This window comes from Leuresthes tenuis, unplaced genomic scaffold, assembly GCF_036924035.1.
Source record: "Leuresthes tenuis unplaced genomic scaffold, fLeuTen1.0.hap1 SCAF_24, whole genome shotgun sequence".
Lineage (NCBI taxonomy): Eukaryota > Metazoa > Chordata > Actinopteri > Atheriniformes > Atherinopsidae > Leuresthes > Leuresthes tenuis.
In genome coordinates, this window is record NW_027325378.1 from 11,797,156 (window position 1) to 11,814,714 (window position 17,559).

At 42.0% G+C, this 17,559-nt stretch overlaps 1 protein-coding gene across 2 annotated transcripts; it reads right to left on the reverse strand.

The window, feature by feature from the left end:
* Nucleotides 1–5,389: 5,389 nt before the first annotated feature.
* Nucleotides 5,390–17,523, reverse strand: qtrt2 (queuine tRNA-ribosyltransferase accessory subunit 2). Of its 2 annotated transcripts, XM_072378624.1 has the most exons (9): nt 17,400–17,523; nt 16,997–17,236; nt 16,857–16,912; nt 13,640–13,716; nt 13,180–13,389; nt 12,417–12,616; nt 10,770–10,921; nt 6,259–6,373; nt 5,390–6,118 (listed from the first exon to the last, which is right to left on the reverse strand). In XM_072378624.1, the coding sequence occupies exons 2-9, from the start codon at nt 17,212–17,214 to the stop codon at nt 5,866–5,868; spliced, it is 1,281 nt and encodes a 426-aa protein (XP_072234725.1). In that variant the 5' UTR covers nt 17,215–17,236; nt 17,400–17,523; the 3' UTR covers nt 5,390–5,865. The 2 variants fall into 2 exon arrangements, with proteins under 2 accessions (XP_072234725.1, XP_072234724.1); XM_072378623.1 differs by having other exon boundaries at nt 16,997–17,523.
* Nucleotides 17,524–17,559: the final 36 nt, after the last annotated feature.

The following is a 17,559-nucleotide window of genomic DNA, read 5'->3' on the forward strand; positions in this document are numbered from 1 at the left end:
ACTGTTTTTGATGACGAGGTTATAGATATGATGAAACAATGTTAATACGACACAGAATCAAAGGACATGACAATTAGTTAGACCACAAGATTTTTCATTTGGTTAGAGAAAATAATGAAGTAAGAACATTTCAATAAGTATAAAACAACCCTTTAGTTACAAACTCCCTGAGAGGCTCATGAGGAATGACTTAACATTTAACATTTTGGTGGGCCTCAAAAAGATATGCAAACATTATTTAATTTACACTGAATTCCAGACTAAAAGAGTCCCTGGAGATGAGCTTTAGCATTTTGCACAGTCCTTTGAAATTAATAATGGGGAATTTTCATGAAACATGACCCCAGGGAGGTAAGGTGAGTTGATATGGATTACACTATTGTTATCCCAGTATCTGTAAAATTAAAAAATTAAAAATAAAATAAAATAAAACACAGTGGGTTACAAATATCACAAACTGATAATCATTTACCATATAATGTTAAAAAAAGATATTCTAAATGTTGAAAGTGAGACATTTTTGTATTTCATGAAAAAAATGAGCTAATTTTGAATTTGATGGCAGCAAGAAAAAAACATTTTCAGATGAGAAAATAAAAAGACAGGACCATGTTTACCACTGTACAGCAAAAACAATTCATAAACATCTGGGGACTGAGAAGACCAGCTGCTGGACCCTTTTGGGAGAGGAATGCTTCCCCGTTTGTCTGATATTGAATTCTAACTGCTCAACAGTCAAAAGACAACATCTGGATGGGAGCAGATACTGCTCTAACATCTATGTATACCTTCCAGCGTTGTTGGTGATTGTTTGCAGAAATGAAAAGGGGAGAATAAATAGATAAAATCAAATGACAAACTGTTACACAGCTTGAAGTGACACATAGAGTGAGGAGTGGCTGAAATCTCCAGCAGTCGCCCTGAATGCATCGGAGTGTTGTGTTTGTTGCTTGGCAACACCTGAGCTGATGACATCACATCCAGTGACATCACGTCAGCATATAACACAGGTGACCTTTCTCCACAGTCAATGAAAACAGTTCAGTCCCTTGTGTGCTGAGATGCTTCGTCTCAGTGACATGTTAAGATTACAGCATCTGTTCTTACCAAGCACTGTAGTCCCTCCTCCTTCATTTAGCTGCTCTGTCTGAAGTCTCCATCGGCCTGTACAGTCTGAAAGCTTGGTAGAGAGCTATGTCTCACACATAATACTTTATTCCTGATATTCCTGCTGGTTCTTTGTCAGGTTCCCCATGATCATTCATCTATTTTGGTCCTTCCCTCCATTCTACAACTCTTCAACTTAACTGTTTCAGGGTCCCACTTGGGTTTTGGAGAGCTTAATAATCTGCTCCAACATCTGTGCAACGTTTTCCCAGCATGTTTGCGCGTCATAACAGGGGTGGAAAACGTACGAGCAGAAATCCCTGAAGCAGCACAGTAACCACAGCACAGTGTTGAAAAATGTTTCCAAAGTGCCTGTTTTCACAGGAAAAAAAAGCTTGTCAGTAAATCTCAAGAAAATACGACGTATAACATGTGACCAGAGCTACTGCACCACTCCAGAAATATTGTTTCTTTGTAGTTAGTTAGTTTTTCTGCTGTCTAACATTGGACTGTACTCGTCTTCAGATTTTGTGTTTCTTTGAAATCGTTGTGCATCTCTCCGTATTTCTTCACCTCTGTGGTCATTTGTGTTCTTTTAAGAGTCTTTGCGTCTGTTTCTGGTCTCGTTGTTGTTGTTTTGTTGAGCAGTTGTTGTCATTTTGCATTTATTTGCATTTGTTTGACTCTCGAGCAAGATGTGTTCAAAGTGGACTCCTCCAGGACTGACCCTCTCCAGTCTCCTGTGGAACCATCCATGGCACTGACTACAGTAAACACCTTGTCATGTCAAAGATTTAAGCTTCCACTCGGTAGACACTTACCGCCCAAGATGACGAATACTGGCACCATCTCCTGTCTCTGGATACTCTGCTCTTATACCACAATCCTTCAGATAAACCCATTCACCGGCCATCATTTCCCCCTCGATGACACTCACTGCACCTCACACCGCTGGTTTTATGAGACATTGTCATGTAGCCATGCTGTTCTGAGGGAGCAGCTGAGCTCATACTTTTTTCATGTTGTGCTATCCAGACAGCAGATAACTATCAAGCTGCCATGTGAAATGTGATATGAAGCTCGGCTCTCGCAGCAGACTCATCCAGGAGGGGGGAGAAAAAGGAAACTTGTAGTTATGCAGTCTGAATGGCACTCTGCATCTGTATAATTGGCTGAAATGAAGAATGAGGGCCACCTGCTAACCGTGCCATTTAGAGTAGGAAACTGTCCCCAGTGTCTGTTGGTTCAGCAGAGAAATGAGGCGCATATGAGCAATATAACCAGCATTACTGACACATAATTTTAGTTGATGCATACCCACGAATGAAAATGTTTCACCTTAAATGCCACAAAAACGGTTTAAACTGCATGCCACAAACATAACAGCAACAATAAGGCATCAGATTCAAGAAAACTTCAAATCAAACCCATTGCTACGTCACACCTGACACTTGTCTGCGTCTATTGTTTCCTGCAGTGCTGCCAGTTTAAAGATGCACGAGTCATTGTTTTTATTTGAAATGTAATCTAAAAGAATCCACAGTTACGGATTTTATTGCCTCTGGTCACAGTTTAGATTTTACGGCCCATAGCTTCACTTTGAAATCAAAGCTTATAAAGAAGCCTTAAGAACCACGGTGGGGAAACAACGTAATTCTGTGCTTATTCAACACCAAATGCCGTTTTTCACTCATCTAATTTGATATTCAATCATGTGAATCGGTTTGATTGTTATCGACGTCGCTCCGAACAGAAGAACAGAGATTCATGGTCAAGTGCTAAAGGAGAGTGTAGAGTCTCTGGAAATAAGCTCTGCCTTTATTTTATCTGGGTTTTTTTCTTTAAGACTTCTTGGAATTGAAAAACGTCCCTGATGGTTTTCAAATGTGCAGATTTGATCTTTTTCCTTGGGATACAAAGAAAAAAAAGAAGGGCCAATCTGAGAGCTGTATATATGCTTTTTGCAGCAGCTAAACAAATTCTTGTTTGCCAGGTTTTCAGTCATTCCTCCAGTTAAAAGACTTTTGTTTTGGGGATTTTGGGGCTGTTTAAGGGAAACCTTCAGCTTGAGTCTGTTCATATATCCCATTGCTGAGTCTTTAGGATCATTACCCTGCTGTAGAAGCCATCGTCTTCTCATCTTTCCTTTTTAGCTGGTATGTAATTGAAATTTGGTACGAATCGATCCACCTGTGTGCTTTACAGCTAAGATGCTCTCTTTTCACTCTTTTTGACTCTAAAGGTAACGTTTGCTCATCGCAGCCTAAAGGTTTCGTTTCAACTTCATCAGTCCGCATGACCACAAACAGGCTTGTGTAGATGTTCATGAGCACACATCTGGCACAGAATTTTGTGGTAAATATGCAGAATAGTTCCCTCTCCTCTCATATTTGTGCCGTCTGCACAGCAGAACAGGGTACCGCCGCTCCAGCGTCTGTTAAATTTCCCTGAAAGCCATCAAGGGTTTTTGATGCAACTTTCCAGCAATCATAGTAGCACATTTTCTTGTCTTTCCGACCTCAGTTTCCTAAAAGCACTTTTAGATCTTCTTACATATCTCTTCTACTTTTTCAGCATCAATTATTTATATTCTCAGAGCACTACACAGTTGCTTCGAAGAGCCCGTGGCTTCTGATCTGTTCGGGAATAGATTTGTGTATTCATTAAGCTTCTCCTGGACTTCCTTAACAATACTTGCGTGCAAGACATAGTCCCAAAGATATAATTGAGGTCTAAGTTATCTAAAAAGTCAAATTTCCTGTGGGGCCCACACTTTTACACGTTGCTCCTTGTATGTTCCCTCTAAAATTGCACAAATCAAAATAATCTTAATAATAATGTTTCTCGTTTGGAGGTCGGTTCATCCTCTATGAACTATTCACACAGACAAGAATTTTGATCAAAGCTTTACATTCTAATGTATTTGATCATGTCGTCTTATTTATATTTTGTATCTTGGTTGTATGTTTGTATCATGTTCACTCTCCTGATCTCTGATCTCAAATGGGAATTAGCTCGTAGCTAAATCTGAACATTTTCACATACAAAAATTCTGATCTCACTGGATGCAACCCATGCGTTTAGTTTTGAACGCTGCACATTCACTGTGTACCTGGAGGAAAAAGACTGAAGCCCTATGTGGACCCGTTATTGCCAACCGTGAGATCTCCGGTTTGCTCTACAAGTACTAAATTCACATATGTTTCATTCTTTTAAAGCCATATTTTTCTTTTTCGCACACTGAGGCAACAAACTCTCAGTTGAAACACCTCATTACAGTATGTGCTGTGTGCTTACCGATCATTTAGGTGTTATTTTTTTGCATGTCTGAGGGTTACAAGCTTGATAAATGTGTGTAAATGAATAACTGTCTGAGGTTCTGAAGGAAACCTTGGTTTTAACCAGTGCATACTCAGTAAGCATGGACTGGCGTTCATGTAAATATTTGTCAGATGCACATTTACAAAAGAAAGCTGCTGTCTTGTTAGCGGCTGAAAATCTCATCTGGAAATGCTTCAGAATAAAAATTCCTGCTGCAGGGTTTCCAGAGAAAGGAGGGCAACAGCCAATCACGTATTTTTCTATTTTTACCAGCTAATCTGGGGGATTGTCTTTACAACCTTCTCTGCGATAAGTTTCAGTGTGCTGCAATCCCATAAGCCCTTAAAATAAACATAGTCCAGAGGTCAGAGCTTGTTTAAGCTTTCACCCATTTCCCAAAAGGTATTAATAAAATTCTGTATTCTCATCTTTCACTTTCTTTTTTCTGCTCTTAATTTTGAAGTACTTATGCAAGGCGCCCACCTACTGATGACAGCAAATCCTCCAACCCACTTTTTATAATAATGCTGGATGCAGTTAAGGTAGAGTGTAAGAAAAAAAAAATCCTCACTGCTGGTCTATAAATCTGACATACTCTCCTCTCCCTCAGTCTGTCCCCCGTCCCCCACAGACATCTCCACGGTCTGGCAGTCAATTATATCCCCTCGCCTTCAAAAACAGCCTTGCTCCATCATTGCACGGGAGGCAGCAGAGACCCATAACTGTATCTGATCTTTATCCTTTCTCAGGCAGCAGGAAGGGTGGAGCTGTCAGCTCGGAGCTCCTGTTAACTAGCGAGCAGTTTCTTCAGTGCCGTGCTCAAGCCCATCATCCACTCACCGGCTAGTTAATGAGATTGAAAAAAATATTCAGGATGCACATGAAAAGTAGACCAATAAATTAATAAGCTAGATGAATAAAGTATAACATGGCAGGGAACAAGACGAAGCATTTAGAAAACTTATTTTAGAAATCAACCATTTAATGGGAAACATCCTTGACAAGGAGGAAGCCTCTGTAAGAACTGATCTCCCTGGTGTGTTGCTATGTCAGCAAGTTTAGACATCTGTGAGCCACTGACCAGCTTTTAGGCCACAATGAGGATTCAGTCATTTGATCCATCCTGAGTTTTTGCTTCATGCAGATTCTTTCAGACCCATCATTCACCTCCTTTCCCCTTTCCATCACCAAACTCTGACTACTGCCTATCTCAGACAAACACAAAAGTATAAAGGAGTGGTCCTCTTGAAGTGTACCAAGCGAGCAGTGAGTCATTTTAAGGTCTCTGCAGGATAAAAACTCATCATCCTTTGACTGGACTTGGCAGAGCAACACATTTGCCCAAACTTCCTCTTGCCGTGCCATCAAAGTTTAAAAGTTAACTTCCTCCCTGTCCCCTCAGGTGAATCCCTCTCATATCTCTCTGACTTTTCCAAATTAGTCCTTTCTTTCTGTCGGCTGGCCTCCGTCCCCAAGCACCCGCTTCTTGAGAAGGTCCAGTTTATCAGTGGCCAAAGCTTCTCTCAGCGTGCCAAAGAAGCTTTGATAGTGGCTTGTGTTGTGGATCATGAGCAGGACTCCAGCCAGCAGCTCATTGGTCACCAGCAGGTGGTGCAGGTATGCCCTCTGGTGGTTCTTACAGCAGTAGCAGCCACACCCATCCACCAGGGGCCTGAAGTCATCCCGATACCTATGCAGAAGTTCAACAAAAGTTTGAGTTGAGTTCAGGAACAGTGACTGGAAGTATAAATCAAACACATGAAAGCAGAGGTTTAACGAGCACGTCTGCTTCTGAAAACCCCCGTGAGGTTTTACAGTGCTGCAACAAACCTTTTGTCTTTGAGATTAATTTCAAAGCGTGTCGTTTGTGTTTGATCATCACAATTAAGATCTCCATTCTGTTGCATTTCCCCTGCTGTGTGCTTCTCTTCATTCAGCTCCAGCACTGCAAAAACACACATGCGCCTCATTAATCCCAACACAAACCATTCACAGCGTAATCTCCTCTGATAGAAAAGACGTCCCTGTGTTTGCACTAAGCACCAAATAGCAAACGTCAAAACATATCATACCTAGACCCCCAGTAAGCCCTGCTGTGTCTTACATTTTCTCCACCACTACTGCATAAATTCTTACTGGCCTTGCTCTGAATGCTAAAGTCTGTTCCATACAGATGTGTGTTTATTATAAATGTGATTTAATTTACAGTCATTGAATAGAAATGGAGAACAGTAAGTAGAGCTGTTTTTTAACAGGAGGGATGTTGTTTATATGAGGACCATCTCTCTCGACAGCTGCAGACACAACGGGCGTGAGCAAAATAAAGGAGGAGGGAGAAAAAAAGAAGTGGTCTGCAGTAATGCATATGATTACAGGCACAGATTTAAAGGCAACAGGGGAGCGTAATAGGTTTACAGGGAGCTGGAAGAGGTGAGGCAGCGAGCAACAAACTATAAAGCAAGCATGAAAAAGGAAATTATCACGGGGTCTGTGTGGAGCATGAAGCTGGGCAGTTGATAAGCACGACAATAAAATGGGGCAAAATGAGGCTTGACCAAAGATAACAAAACACAAAGGTGGGAGCTGTAACTTCTGCTTAAGATAAGTTCTATATTACAAACGCAGACTGCAACAACAACACATACAGAAGCAAAAAAATGCTGCTGAGCCTCTAAAAGCGACAGAAACCATAATTTCATGCCCTTTAGACTCTTTCTCCGTGCTGGAAATCAAATGAGGTATGTTTTAAGTGCTCTTTGTCTTTTTGCCAATAAGCTGAATTGCACAAAAGCTCCTGAGTTAAATCTCATTCAAACTGGTGATGAGGTGGCCAAAGGAGGAACCCATTAAATTCAGGTAAAGATCCAGACAATTTTCTTTGAAATCTAAAAATTAGGCTTTGGTGGCCTTCAAGTGCCCTTCCAGTCAGTCACTGTCACGAACCCTTCAGAGCGCACACATTGTGGATCTTTAGATGGACTATCTTAACATATGAGCTAAGACAATAGAGTATGATTTATTTGATTCTATTCATTTGACAACTTTGGGGTAGATGTCCTGTTGGAACACCAAGCTGTTGGCAGGTTGGCTTCAAGATGTTCTGAGGCGTTCTGAGGTAGATCCCCGCAGTTCGTTGCTCCAACAGCTTTGTTCAATCTGCCAGCTCCAGTGGCTGCAAAACCGCCTCAGAGCATAATAGCCGCCTTCAGCTTGCCGTACAGTTTGTCCGACACTCTTATGGCTGAATGCTCAACCTTTACCCCTCTAAAAATATTTCTATTCATTGCAGCAATGAAAAGTTCAATCTTTGACTTGATTTTCTTCCTTTAATAAAAGATATATGCTCTATAATCAAAAATCAGAGCCCACTATGAGAGTCCAAGATGTATAAACCAGAAATATTGCTCCTGCTTTATTAGCATTTTTTGTACAACATCTTTGAGCATTAATTCTTATTCTTAATAGACAAAAAGAAAAAGAAAAACAGGAGTTGCTGTAACTAGCTGGGCTGCCCTGACATGCCAGATGGTCCGTCTCATAGAACCATCCGCAAAGGCTGCACAGTTTGCTTGGCAGGTGCTTATATGCTTAAAAGAAGGGATGGAACATCTATAACTGTTCAACCAATCAGATCAGTGAAGAATATCTGTGAAGCCAGTTAGTGAATAGGAGCAGGTCATGTTGATTGTCATCACAGCCAAACACCCGCTCTGCTACAGCCTTTTTGTTTTAGCCACAGATGGATTCAACAGAGCGCGACAAGATGTATTCTCTGGTGAAAATCACCCACCTGCCTGCCAACGTAAGCCGGCCAGGGGCAGATGTTGAGATCCCGAAATGCTCACATAAAGGTAAATTGTTAAAAACGTAACGCGCACAAATGCTGTCACTAAACGGTGTTGCTGCGAATAAACGAGTGAGTGCTAATCAAGGCAGCTGCAAAATATTCAAATGGAAACTTGGCTTGTATAAGTAGCCTGAATTTACATAACCATATGGGAACTGAGTTGTACGTTGTGAAAGCAGATCTTTTTACATTTGTGTCCTCATTCCACGACAGTGTTTCCCAGTGGGTGAAAATTCATTTCTAAACCATTTAAAAAGTCAGCACCTAATAGCTTCAGGTCTCCAAGAAATACATCCCAAAAGTTCTTAGTAGAGCTGTGTAATAAATACAGTTTTATTTCAACTTTCTCCCTGACTGTTAGAAAAACAAATCTCAGTATTAGAACAATTTAAAAGATAAAACAGTTCTGAACATTCTGCTTCACAGTGATGATCTTTTTAGTGTCTTGCATTTTTAATCCAACCCAAAGATAAAATGAATGACTGCCTAGAACGAGGAAGATTCCTCCATTCGTAAGTGAGGTGCCTTTCTCCAGAATGAGATGTTTCTTCAGTATACTGATTTGCCCCCGTACCCAACTGGATATGTACGATGAGGGCAGAAAAACAGATGATGAAAAGAGGGAGCTGTGCAAGCAAAGTGTGACTGAGGAAGACAAAGAGAGGGCAAAAAGGAAGCAACGGGTGAACTAGTATATAATTTGACAAGACAAAAAGAACCCTTCCGGGGGGTGGGGGGGGTCAACGCCCCTCCCTGGGAGTTTTGTAATCGACTGGGAGGTGAATTAGAATTTCTCCTCCGGTTTGACAGCATCTCTGCTCTCACCTCCACTGAACTCCATTATACTCTGTGCGGAATTGATTAGCGCCTCCTGACACGAGATGCTCCCAGATGCCAAACTTCCCTCAGTCAGAGGAGTTTGACGCAGCTTTTTTAATTAACCACAAAGTCCACCAGAAGGCCAAGCCAGGGCATTTCCAACAACTCTCGCCTTTCATGACAACAATCAAGGTGACGGGCTCGCACTTAACTGTTGCCTCGCTGAAGCTGCAAAGAGACGCATCATTGATTTTATTTCACTGGCTTTACTTCTCCCCATCCAATTATGCAACTGATCTGGGGCTACAAAACTCTCACCAGCCACTATACACACAGCAATGCATGCATATTTTCATGGGCCATTACACTTGTGTCTGATGTTAATGCCCCAGCTCCAGAGTGCCATGACCCCCACAGCCACACACGGGCACTAACACACACGGGCTTCCTTTAAATTACAAGAAAACTGGCTCACAGCCGTCAGACTCGGCCACATTCCTCAGCAAAGTTAAACTGGATGAAGGGCTATTCATTTACTGACAACACTGAAGAATCTTTACACTGAACCACTTACCGTGAGTGTGATTAAATGTGGAAGTAATTCCCTGCAGAGCAGCGCGAGATGAATAGTTCTTTACATTTGCGCAAGGACCAGGAGGAGTAACTCTGCATACATTTTAAACTCAACATCAGAGGCTCGTCTTATGGAAATTAACAAACTCTGCTAACCTCATTATTCAATCATCGGTACAGTTTTATCAGTTAAATGCAACTCTGTGTAATTAAAGACATCAAAGCTCGTTCCCATGTTTTCTAATGTGCCAACACCAACACTTCTCTGTACATGGCATCTCAGCATATTCAAATGCCGCAGTCTTGTCTCACTGCTCCATCAGTATCTCTTTTATGTATTGAAATGGTACTTAAAAAAAGCTTACTTGATGCAAGAGGAATCAAATTTCCCATGACGATCGCATTCCATTAAGGGGTCATTATAATCCGAGGAAAAATCCCAAATGCAAACTTCCAAATTACACTAATCTAACTTTGCTCCAGGCGCATACATACAAGCTCCTAAAGTGAAATGCCAGTGTTTTCCATCTTTTGGGGCTCATTTCTTTCTTCGCAGTTTCATTAAAAAATGTCACTCTGTGGCTTTGGGCAAGGTACATTTACCTGGAAAGGTCATTTGTTTGTAAAAGAGCAGAATTGAATAAAATAAATGCTGTCAAAGTGAGAAAAAAATATATACAAAATCCTACTTTTAGCCCCACGCTATCGGAAAAGATTGACAGTTACAGGCAGCAGTTTAATAAGTACAGGAAATCTTGTTTGAGGAAAACCTGCGTGCTACAGAGCATGAAACATTGTGTTCATAATAACATCAGGGGATGTACAAATGGTGGGAAAGCTAAAGCAGCAGGAAATTGACGATCTTGATCCGTGCCGACACATGCAATAAGATCAAAACACTGCTGCAGGAAAGTGAAAGACGTAATGAGCGTTTTGTGCCAAGGGGCTGCATATACAATTAATTAGTAGACTTCTGTGCAACCCATTAGTCGTTAAGTTTCTTTCATTTAGTTTTAGATTGCTTTTTTCTTTTTTTTTAGTACAGCACAGTTCTTCACCACACCTGTGGTATGAGGGGGGGGGGACGACACACACACTCTACCTGCGCGCTCTGGATCCGGGGCGATGTCAAAGTTGAAGCAGAGAGCGCAGCCTGAACCGGTCACCTGGTAGGGGAAAAAACCCTCGAACAGGTCAATGCCAGCCTCCACGCAAGCGAGCACCTCATCAGGTCGCCCGACACCCTGGAGCAATCTGAGAGTCAACAAGCACAAAAAAAAAACAGCAGGAGACATTTAACAGCAATGTAACATGTCTGCAAGATGGTAACAGTGGTGTACACAAACACACACAGCATTCCTCCACTCCATGACATCACGCGCTCCCTTGAGTGCTAGAGCTGTCAGCTATCTGGCTCTCTGCCTGCAGACATCAAGGTCAAGCCCAATTTAGCATTCGATAATGACTCTTCTCCTCTTTCTGGCTAGAAGCTGCACCTCCCTGCAGCTAGACCGACCAGCGGGGTAGATGCCCTATAGTATTAGAGATCAGCCAAGTGAGCATCGCTCAGAGGGAGCTCCTGGTAACGGACTCCTGCTCCTCGCAGTTCCGCTGTAACACTCAGAGCCACTGGCAATGAGCAGATATCCTCCATCCCCTCCAGAAGAAGAGCAGCCATGTATGTGCGAGGGCCTCCATGGAGGCTAATTCAGTCTGGAGTATAAACAACTTCTAAGGAAAGCTTGTCCTGGTGTCTTTAAGAGGGACTGCACACTGACATGTGGTCTGATGAATGATAATATATTCAGTCGATTCATGGTTGCACATTTCCATCCGTTTGCTCTGATCTCCCAGTAAGAAGGATCAGAAAATTCAACTACCACTGAGACTACAGAGAGCTGCTTCCCTGCAGTCTTTCAACCAGCTTTCAGCAGGTAGCCACCGGAGGGAACAGCTAATACTGTATTTCAGGGACTCCTGAGAAGCCAGGTAAAAATCCGATAACTAATACCCAGGCCAAGAGTTCCTGTTCCGATTTATGAAACCCTTAAGAAACAATGACTCCATCATTTACCTCTCATACAACCCAAACCTACTGCAAGTCACATTGTAATTGTTTTCTTTCCAACACTCCTGTCCTTAAGTAAAATAACAATAAGCTCCCAGAGTCCTTTTGTGTTTTTCTGACTAAATTTGCAATCAATAAACCATTAAAAAAAACGACCGATCAGTCTTGGTTTCTCGCGTAATTGACCACTTATCAGCTCTACTGAAGTTAATCATGCAAAATGGAAGAAAACAACCAGCCCTGCATATTTCTGAGGTGATTTTGAAATATCGTTTCTTTTTGTCATGATATTTCTATCATGATCTTGTGCTACAAGTCATCCCATGACTGCTTTCTGCTTGAAACTGAATATTTGACAAGGAAAACATCGTTTTTAGCCTGTTATAGTGTATAATCTGTTCAAATCAAAGGATTAATAAATCATGTCTACCTGGAAGATAAATACACAGCCAGTTTTGCATCCCATTGTTCTTACTGGTGAGGCAAAATCAATGCCGTCACCATTCAGGGCAGCGATTGTTTTGCACCAACTTCTTTTTGTTTGGTTCTGTTGGAGTGACTGCCGTCAGCAACTGCTCCTTACTCAACAAAAATGGGGAAGTTTGCATAATTTCAGGGTGAAAACTAGATAAATAAATGACTCAGTTCTCTTTTCTCACACAGATCGATAAGCAGGCTAACCTGGGTTTAGCCTCAGGAAGCTCCTTGGTTACAGCAGTGATCAGCTGGGTCCGCAGGGTCTGGTCCATAGAGCCCGTCCGGAGGCCATCCAGACAGAATCCTGCCACAGGCCTCTTGGCCGTCTCCCTGGCTGAGTGTATCCTCTCCTCCAGGATGTCTCCTCCCTCCACCACCCCAAACACCCCGACTCCATCCAATTCCTGGCAGGAGACAGACAGGCTGGTGATGAAGAAGTGAGGAGAAACTTTTAGAAAGACGGAGGGAACACTCAGCCAGACACAGAAGAGAGACAAAAAAACAAGAAAATCTGCATTTTCACAATTACACACAATGCTTGTAGAAGCTTGCCTCTGGGATTTTTCTTTAAGGGCTCTTATCAGACATCATCTGGATTTTGATGACTCAACTGGAAGTAGAAAATCTGGAGGAGGACAGACTCACTGCAGGGTTTTGAGAGCCTGGCAGCAATCATGCAGCTCACAGGAGATGATGTTGACTCAGAATTACCTGAAGTACTCTCTCAGTTCTCTTGGCTCTAGGTGTTTTACCCCTGTCTTGTGCAAAGGAACATCTGGTTTGCAGTCAAGCAATTACACTTTTTTTTTTTTTTTCCCAGCTGTACTACAGCTTGTGGTAGCTACTGTACATCAGTGATTACCTGGTGTGCTTTTGCTGAGCATGACTGACTTTAAAACAAAACAAAAAAAGCTACAAGCTGTTAGAGAAGCACGGCGCGTTTAGGGACTGCTCAATGTGTGCGTACCTGTGACTTCTGGTGTACCAGCAGACACTCATCCAAATGAGCCAGGGTTCGATCCACCGATTTTCGAACCCTTTTGCGAGAGGTGTTTGTTTCCCAGGTCTCTCCGTCAGCCATGCTCTGGTACCAGTCTGGCTGCACCGTCTTCTGGAGAGCCATGAACTTAGCCACCGTCAGCTCTATCCGCCCACCGCTGCCCCACACAGACACCGTCTGAGAACAACAGAAATTTCACTCGATAAGACAAACGGGCCAGAGGAGACAAGCTGCCTGCTCTGGCGTCACAAGCTGGTTTCCCCGCTGGGTTTGATCAGAAACGTGCTCCCGTTGTGCCTGTAACTACGCCCATTAATGGTGTCGTAACAGGAGCTGGAGCCCAGTGAGAAACTACACCCCTGGAGGTCAGAAATACACAAACTTATGATGGTGTTGCGTTACTCGTGAGACACAGGCCTCGTCTCACCTTGTTGGTAGTGTGACCTGTCGGATAGATGTTCCCGGGGTCGTGAAGAGAGCAGTACAGCACAGTATCATGAAGGCCTGAAAAACACAACACCCTGCATTACTTACGGAATATAAAACCTGACAATGGACTCTCAGTGAGCAGCAGACGAGCACAAAACAAGGTGACGGAGAAAAGTGCTTTGTTATCACACACTAATGCAGTGATGCGTGGCCTTATCAGTGAACCCAGCTATAGCCCAATATCAGAAGGTGAGAGCACTAAGGCCTTAATAACAGCAAATGCAGTTATTATTTCTCATTCCATCACTGCTCTGGCTTTCTGGGGCTTTACAGACAACACTGCGGTAATCCCTGACAGTTTACAGATTCCATTTCTAATTTCAAATCTGGCTGCCAGAGACCGGGTGAAGCTTAATACTGCAGCTACTGTTGAACAGCAAAGGCTAATGAGGCAACTTTTCTGGGGAATTAATGTAAATATTACAAAGAACGGAACAACTTTTCGGTTACGCTCGCAGAGCTAATGCGCTTCTTAATATTGATTTTGACACAATGTTTATGTAGAATCGCAGCGTTTTTGTTCAGCCGGCAGGAGTCGGGTTTTTTTTATAAAGTGTAAGCTCCTCAGAGGAAATGTGCTCATTGAGTTACTCGTCACAACAAGCACAGGTTGCTCTGATGCAGTAATCCAGAATCAGAAAGGTTACAAAACAACCAGACAGAAGCAAAACAGTGACAACATTCTCTCACTGTAGTTCAATGGGGTCCCTTAATTATCTCTCTAAAGACAGCCAGTCCTACGGTTGGTAAAAGGGTCACAAAGTCTGCATGCAGAATGAAGCTGAGAGACACTTAGGAATCCATTACTGGTAAGGAGGGGGAGACAACAAGATATTTTGAGTGGCAGCACAGATTTGTGCATGTTTGAATTAGGCAATTCAAAATCTAACAGAAATTGTAGATTGTATGTTCCTGGAAGTTTTTTTTTCCTTTCATCCCTTCCAACCAGGGGGTCCCTGCATTTGGACACATCTTTAAAAACTCTTTAAAAACCCTCTTTCAAAGGTTGCCCAGCGTGGCTTGCTTCTGTTGCATCAAACACTGCAGACGCACAGTTTTTCCCCAGAAGAAACCTCGGTTTATTGGCTCAAAGTTGGCGGTTACGGACTGACGATTGTTTCGATTAATAGAATCTTTATAAAAAACAAGAAGAAAAAAAACTATTAAACTAATTTTATTGGGGTTTTTAAAAAAAATAAAAACATCTCACTCTGGCCAACTGGGACCAGTAGACATATTATAACAAAGTGTTATCAGCTGAGTGCAAACTCGATGCATTCAAGGTTCAAACAGTCAATGCATTTTTACTTTACTTTTGTTAAATTATTAATTACATGGTGTAATATTTCATGTGCTGTTATCAGTATTGTGCATGATCGCATTACATTACATCACATCAATAGACGGGGCGGTTGAAGTTAAGTGAACGCAGCTCTTTTATCATTAAACAGCATTCTTGTCAACAGTGAACATGTCATAATGAATTGTGCATGCACACACCACAGGGTTGGCTTTCCGGGGGAAGTGACAGACCATGCGATTATTTCTGCACCAGTCACAAGCATAAATATTTATGTGCAACTAACACGGCTGAATTAGGACAATTACAGACGCGTGTCGTTACGGACGTGTGGAACTACGCAGCAACATCATTACAAAAACGGACAAATTCCGTACAAAACAAAAGGAGGACAAAGGACAACAGACAACTCTGCAGAAGTAGAGAGAAGTGATGTATGAAACTGAAGCGTTTGTCACTGCACCTCAGCCGGCCAATCTGCTTTCATCAGTGTGTGAAAATGATCAAACACAGTCGGATATGCTCTGAAAACATTTTTCGTTTTTAATGACAGTTTGACTTTAGTGATTTTTAGTAATAAATAAAAAAAATCATGCAAAGATGTGCACGCATCTACTCAGATGGCAAGGGGGCCCATGTTTCTGTACCTCACAGCACTGTAAATAATCTATAAGACAAACTCGCGAGTTTGGGGACTGTCAACTTGGCTCTGAATTTCAAATGGTGAACTATGAACATGAACGAGTTCAGTTTTAATCTAGTCTACGTGAACTGAACTTCGAAATAGTTCTTGTAAAGTGAACTTGGAAAACACCGGCTCTTGTTCATCTGAGGTTTAATGTAACCGTTTCATCTCATATCTGGACCATTCATTTCAAAATCACTGTTACTGCTATCAGTCGCAATGATCAAGATAAAAATATGTCTTAGTGTTACGTAGAATACAACCTATGTTGCTTTGCATGTTTTGAATATTTCTCATTAATGTAGGTCAAAAAAGACATTATTTTGAGAGCAACACCATTGTGGGAGGAATGATTTACAAAAGAGCTTTTTCTACACGTGGACAGGTTAAATACATTTGGCAGGATACACAGAAATTTTGGCTTTCTTGACTGAATTTGTACCACCCCTAAATTGTCATTCAAATCAGTTCACAGTTATTTAGGCAACCCAAGTCTACAAGCCTACAAACCTGACCAATGTGTGGGTCTTTTAAGTCATTCTCGCCTGTGAGTTGTTTACCTCCCTGAACGTTTTGGTCTCAAGATCCAATGAGCGAATGATTGTGAGATCCCCTGGGGAGGAGAGTCAAAACTGCTGGGAAGGTGATTCCTGTGACCACATTCTCTGTTCAGAATGTGTACATTACTATCCTCAAAAGTGTCCCCTCTCCTTGAGATGTAGGTGAAAAATGGTTATTTAACTGCTTAGAATTACCATGACCTGGATAACTGAGAATCAACACAGACTTACAAGGAAAACGTCAACCACAATCCATTACATTTTAAAAGAAACCTTCCAAAAAGAGTCAATTTCTTAATCCCAACTTTCATCTGCACAAATTGAATTGTTCTTAAAATGTAAACAAGCAGTTTAAAACTGGTGCAGATATCTGGAAAAATATAACTGCACAGTATTAATACAAGACATAATGATTAGTGGCAAACAGCCCTATGATAAGTTGCCTTTTAATACTGAAAACATCTGGATAGTGCCTAGAGTGTCAGCATTTATCAAGTGCTGTTTGTTCTTCTTGAATGTCCCAATTTCCTTTCCTGATTATCCCCTCAGTGAGATAGATAGAACAAAAGACGAACAGAAGCGGTAAACTTGGAAGGAACCATATTTGTACCTGCAAACTTCCTGAATCCATCCTTGTACTCTTCCAAAACGTCTTGATGCTCTGCTCTGGAAAGAGACGTGATAGACATGTAGGTTAGACTTAAAACAGAGTTCAGCGTGTGAGAAACTGTGCGATGGGTATCTGCTTACACGTCGGAAAGAGTGATCTGAGTGACAGAGGGAAGATTGGTGAGGTTATGCAGCGTGTCCTGGGTGAGGTGGGGGACTGTGCCAAAGTGAGTGTGCAGCAGACACCCCGGTACCTCCAGCGTGTGCTGCCCAGTCTTACCGAGCCCCTTCAGTACACCCAAACGACATCTCCCCTGAACCACACGACACAGCTCCAGCTGCATCATGGTACCAGCCATACCAGTGGCTTCAGTCAAAATCCTATACAAGACTTTGCAGTCACAGTTAAATACAATTTACGAGCAGAGATAGTACACAGATGACTAGAGTTAGCCACGTAGCTAGCTAGCCTTGTCAATCACGTGCAACAACGTCTGTCAAAAATTCGTCTGATTTGAGGTGTGTGATGCTACATTAAAAGCACCCCTTTTAAATATTTATGTTTACAATCCAGTTAGCTTGATATGATATTCGTTTACTTCGAGAGCATCTATCTTATTAGAAATACTGCCTCTAAGGAACTACAAGTTCCGGGACTATGACGTCACCAACAGCGACGGCAATGATGACGCGCAACCAAAAAA

Coding starts and splice junctions, on each gene's coding strand:
- qtrt2 (XM_072378624.1), bottom strand. CDS start 17,214: ATGGCTGGTACCATGATGCAGCTGGAGCTGTGTCGTGTGGTTCAGGGG. Junction 16,913..16,996: donor CAGATCACTCTTTCCGACGT/GTAAGCAGATAC, acceptor GTCTCTTTCCAG/AGCAGAGCATCAAGACGTTT. Junction 12,617..13,179: donor TGGTACACCAGAAGTCACAG/GTACGCACACAT, acceptor GTCTCCTGCCAG/GAATTGGATGGAGTCGGGGT.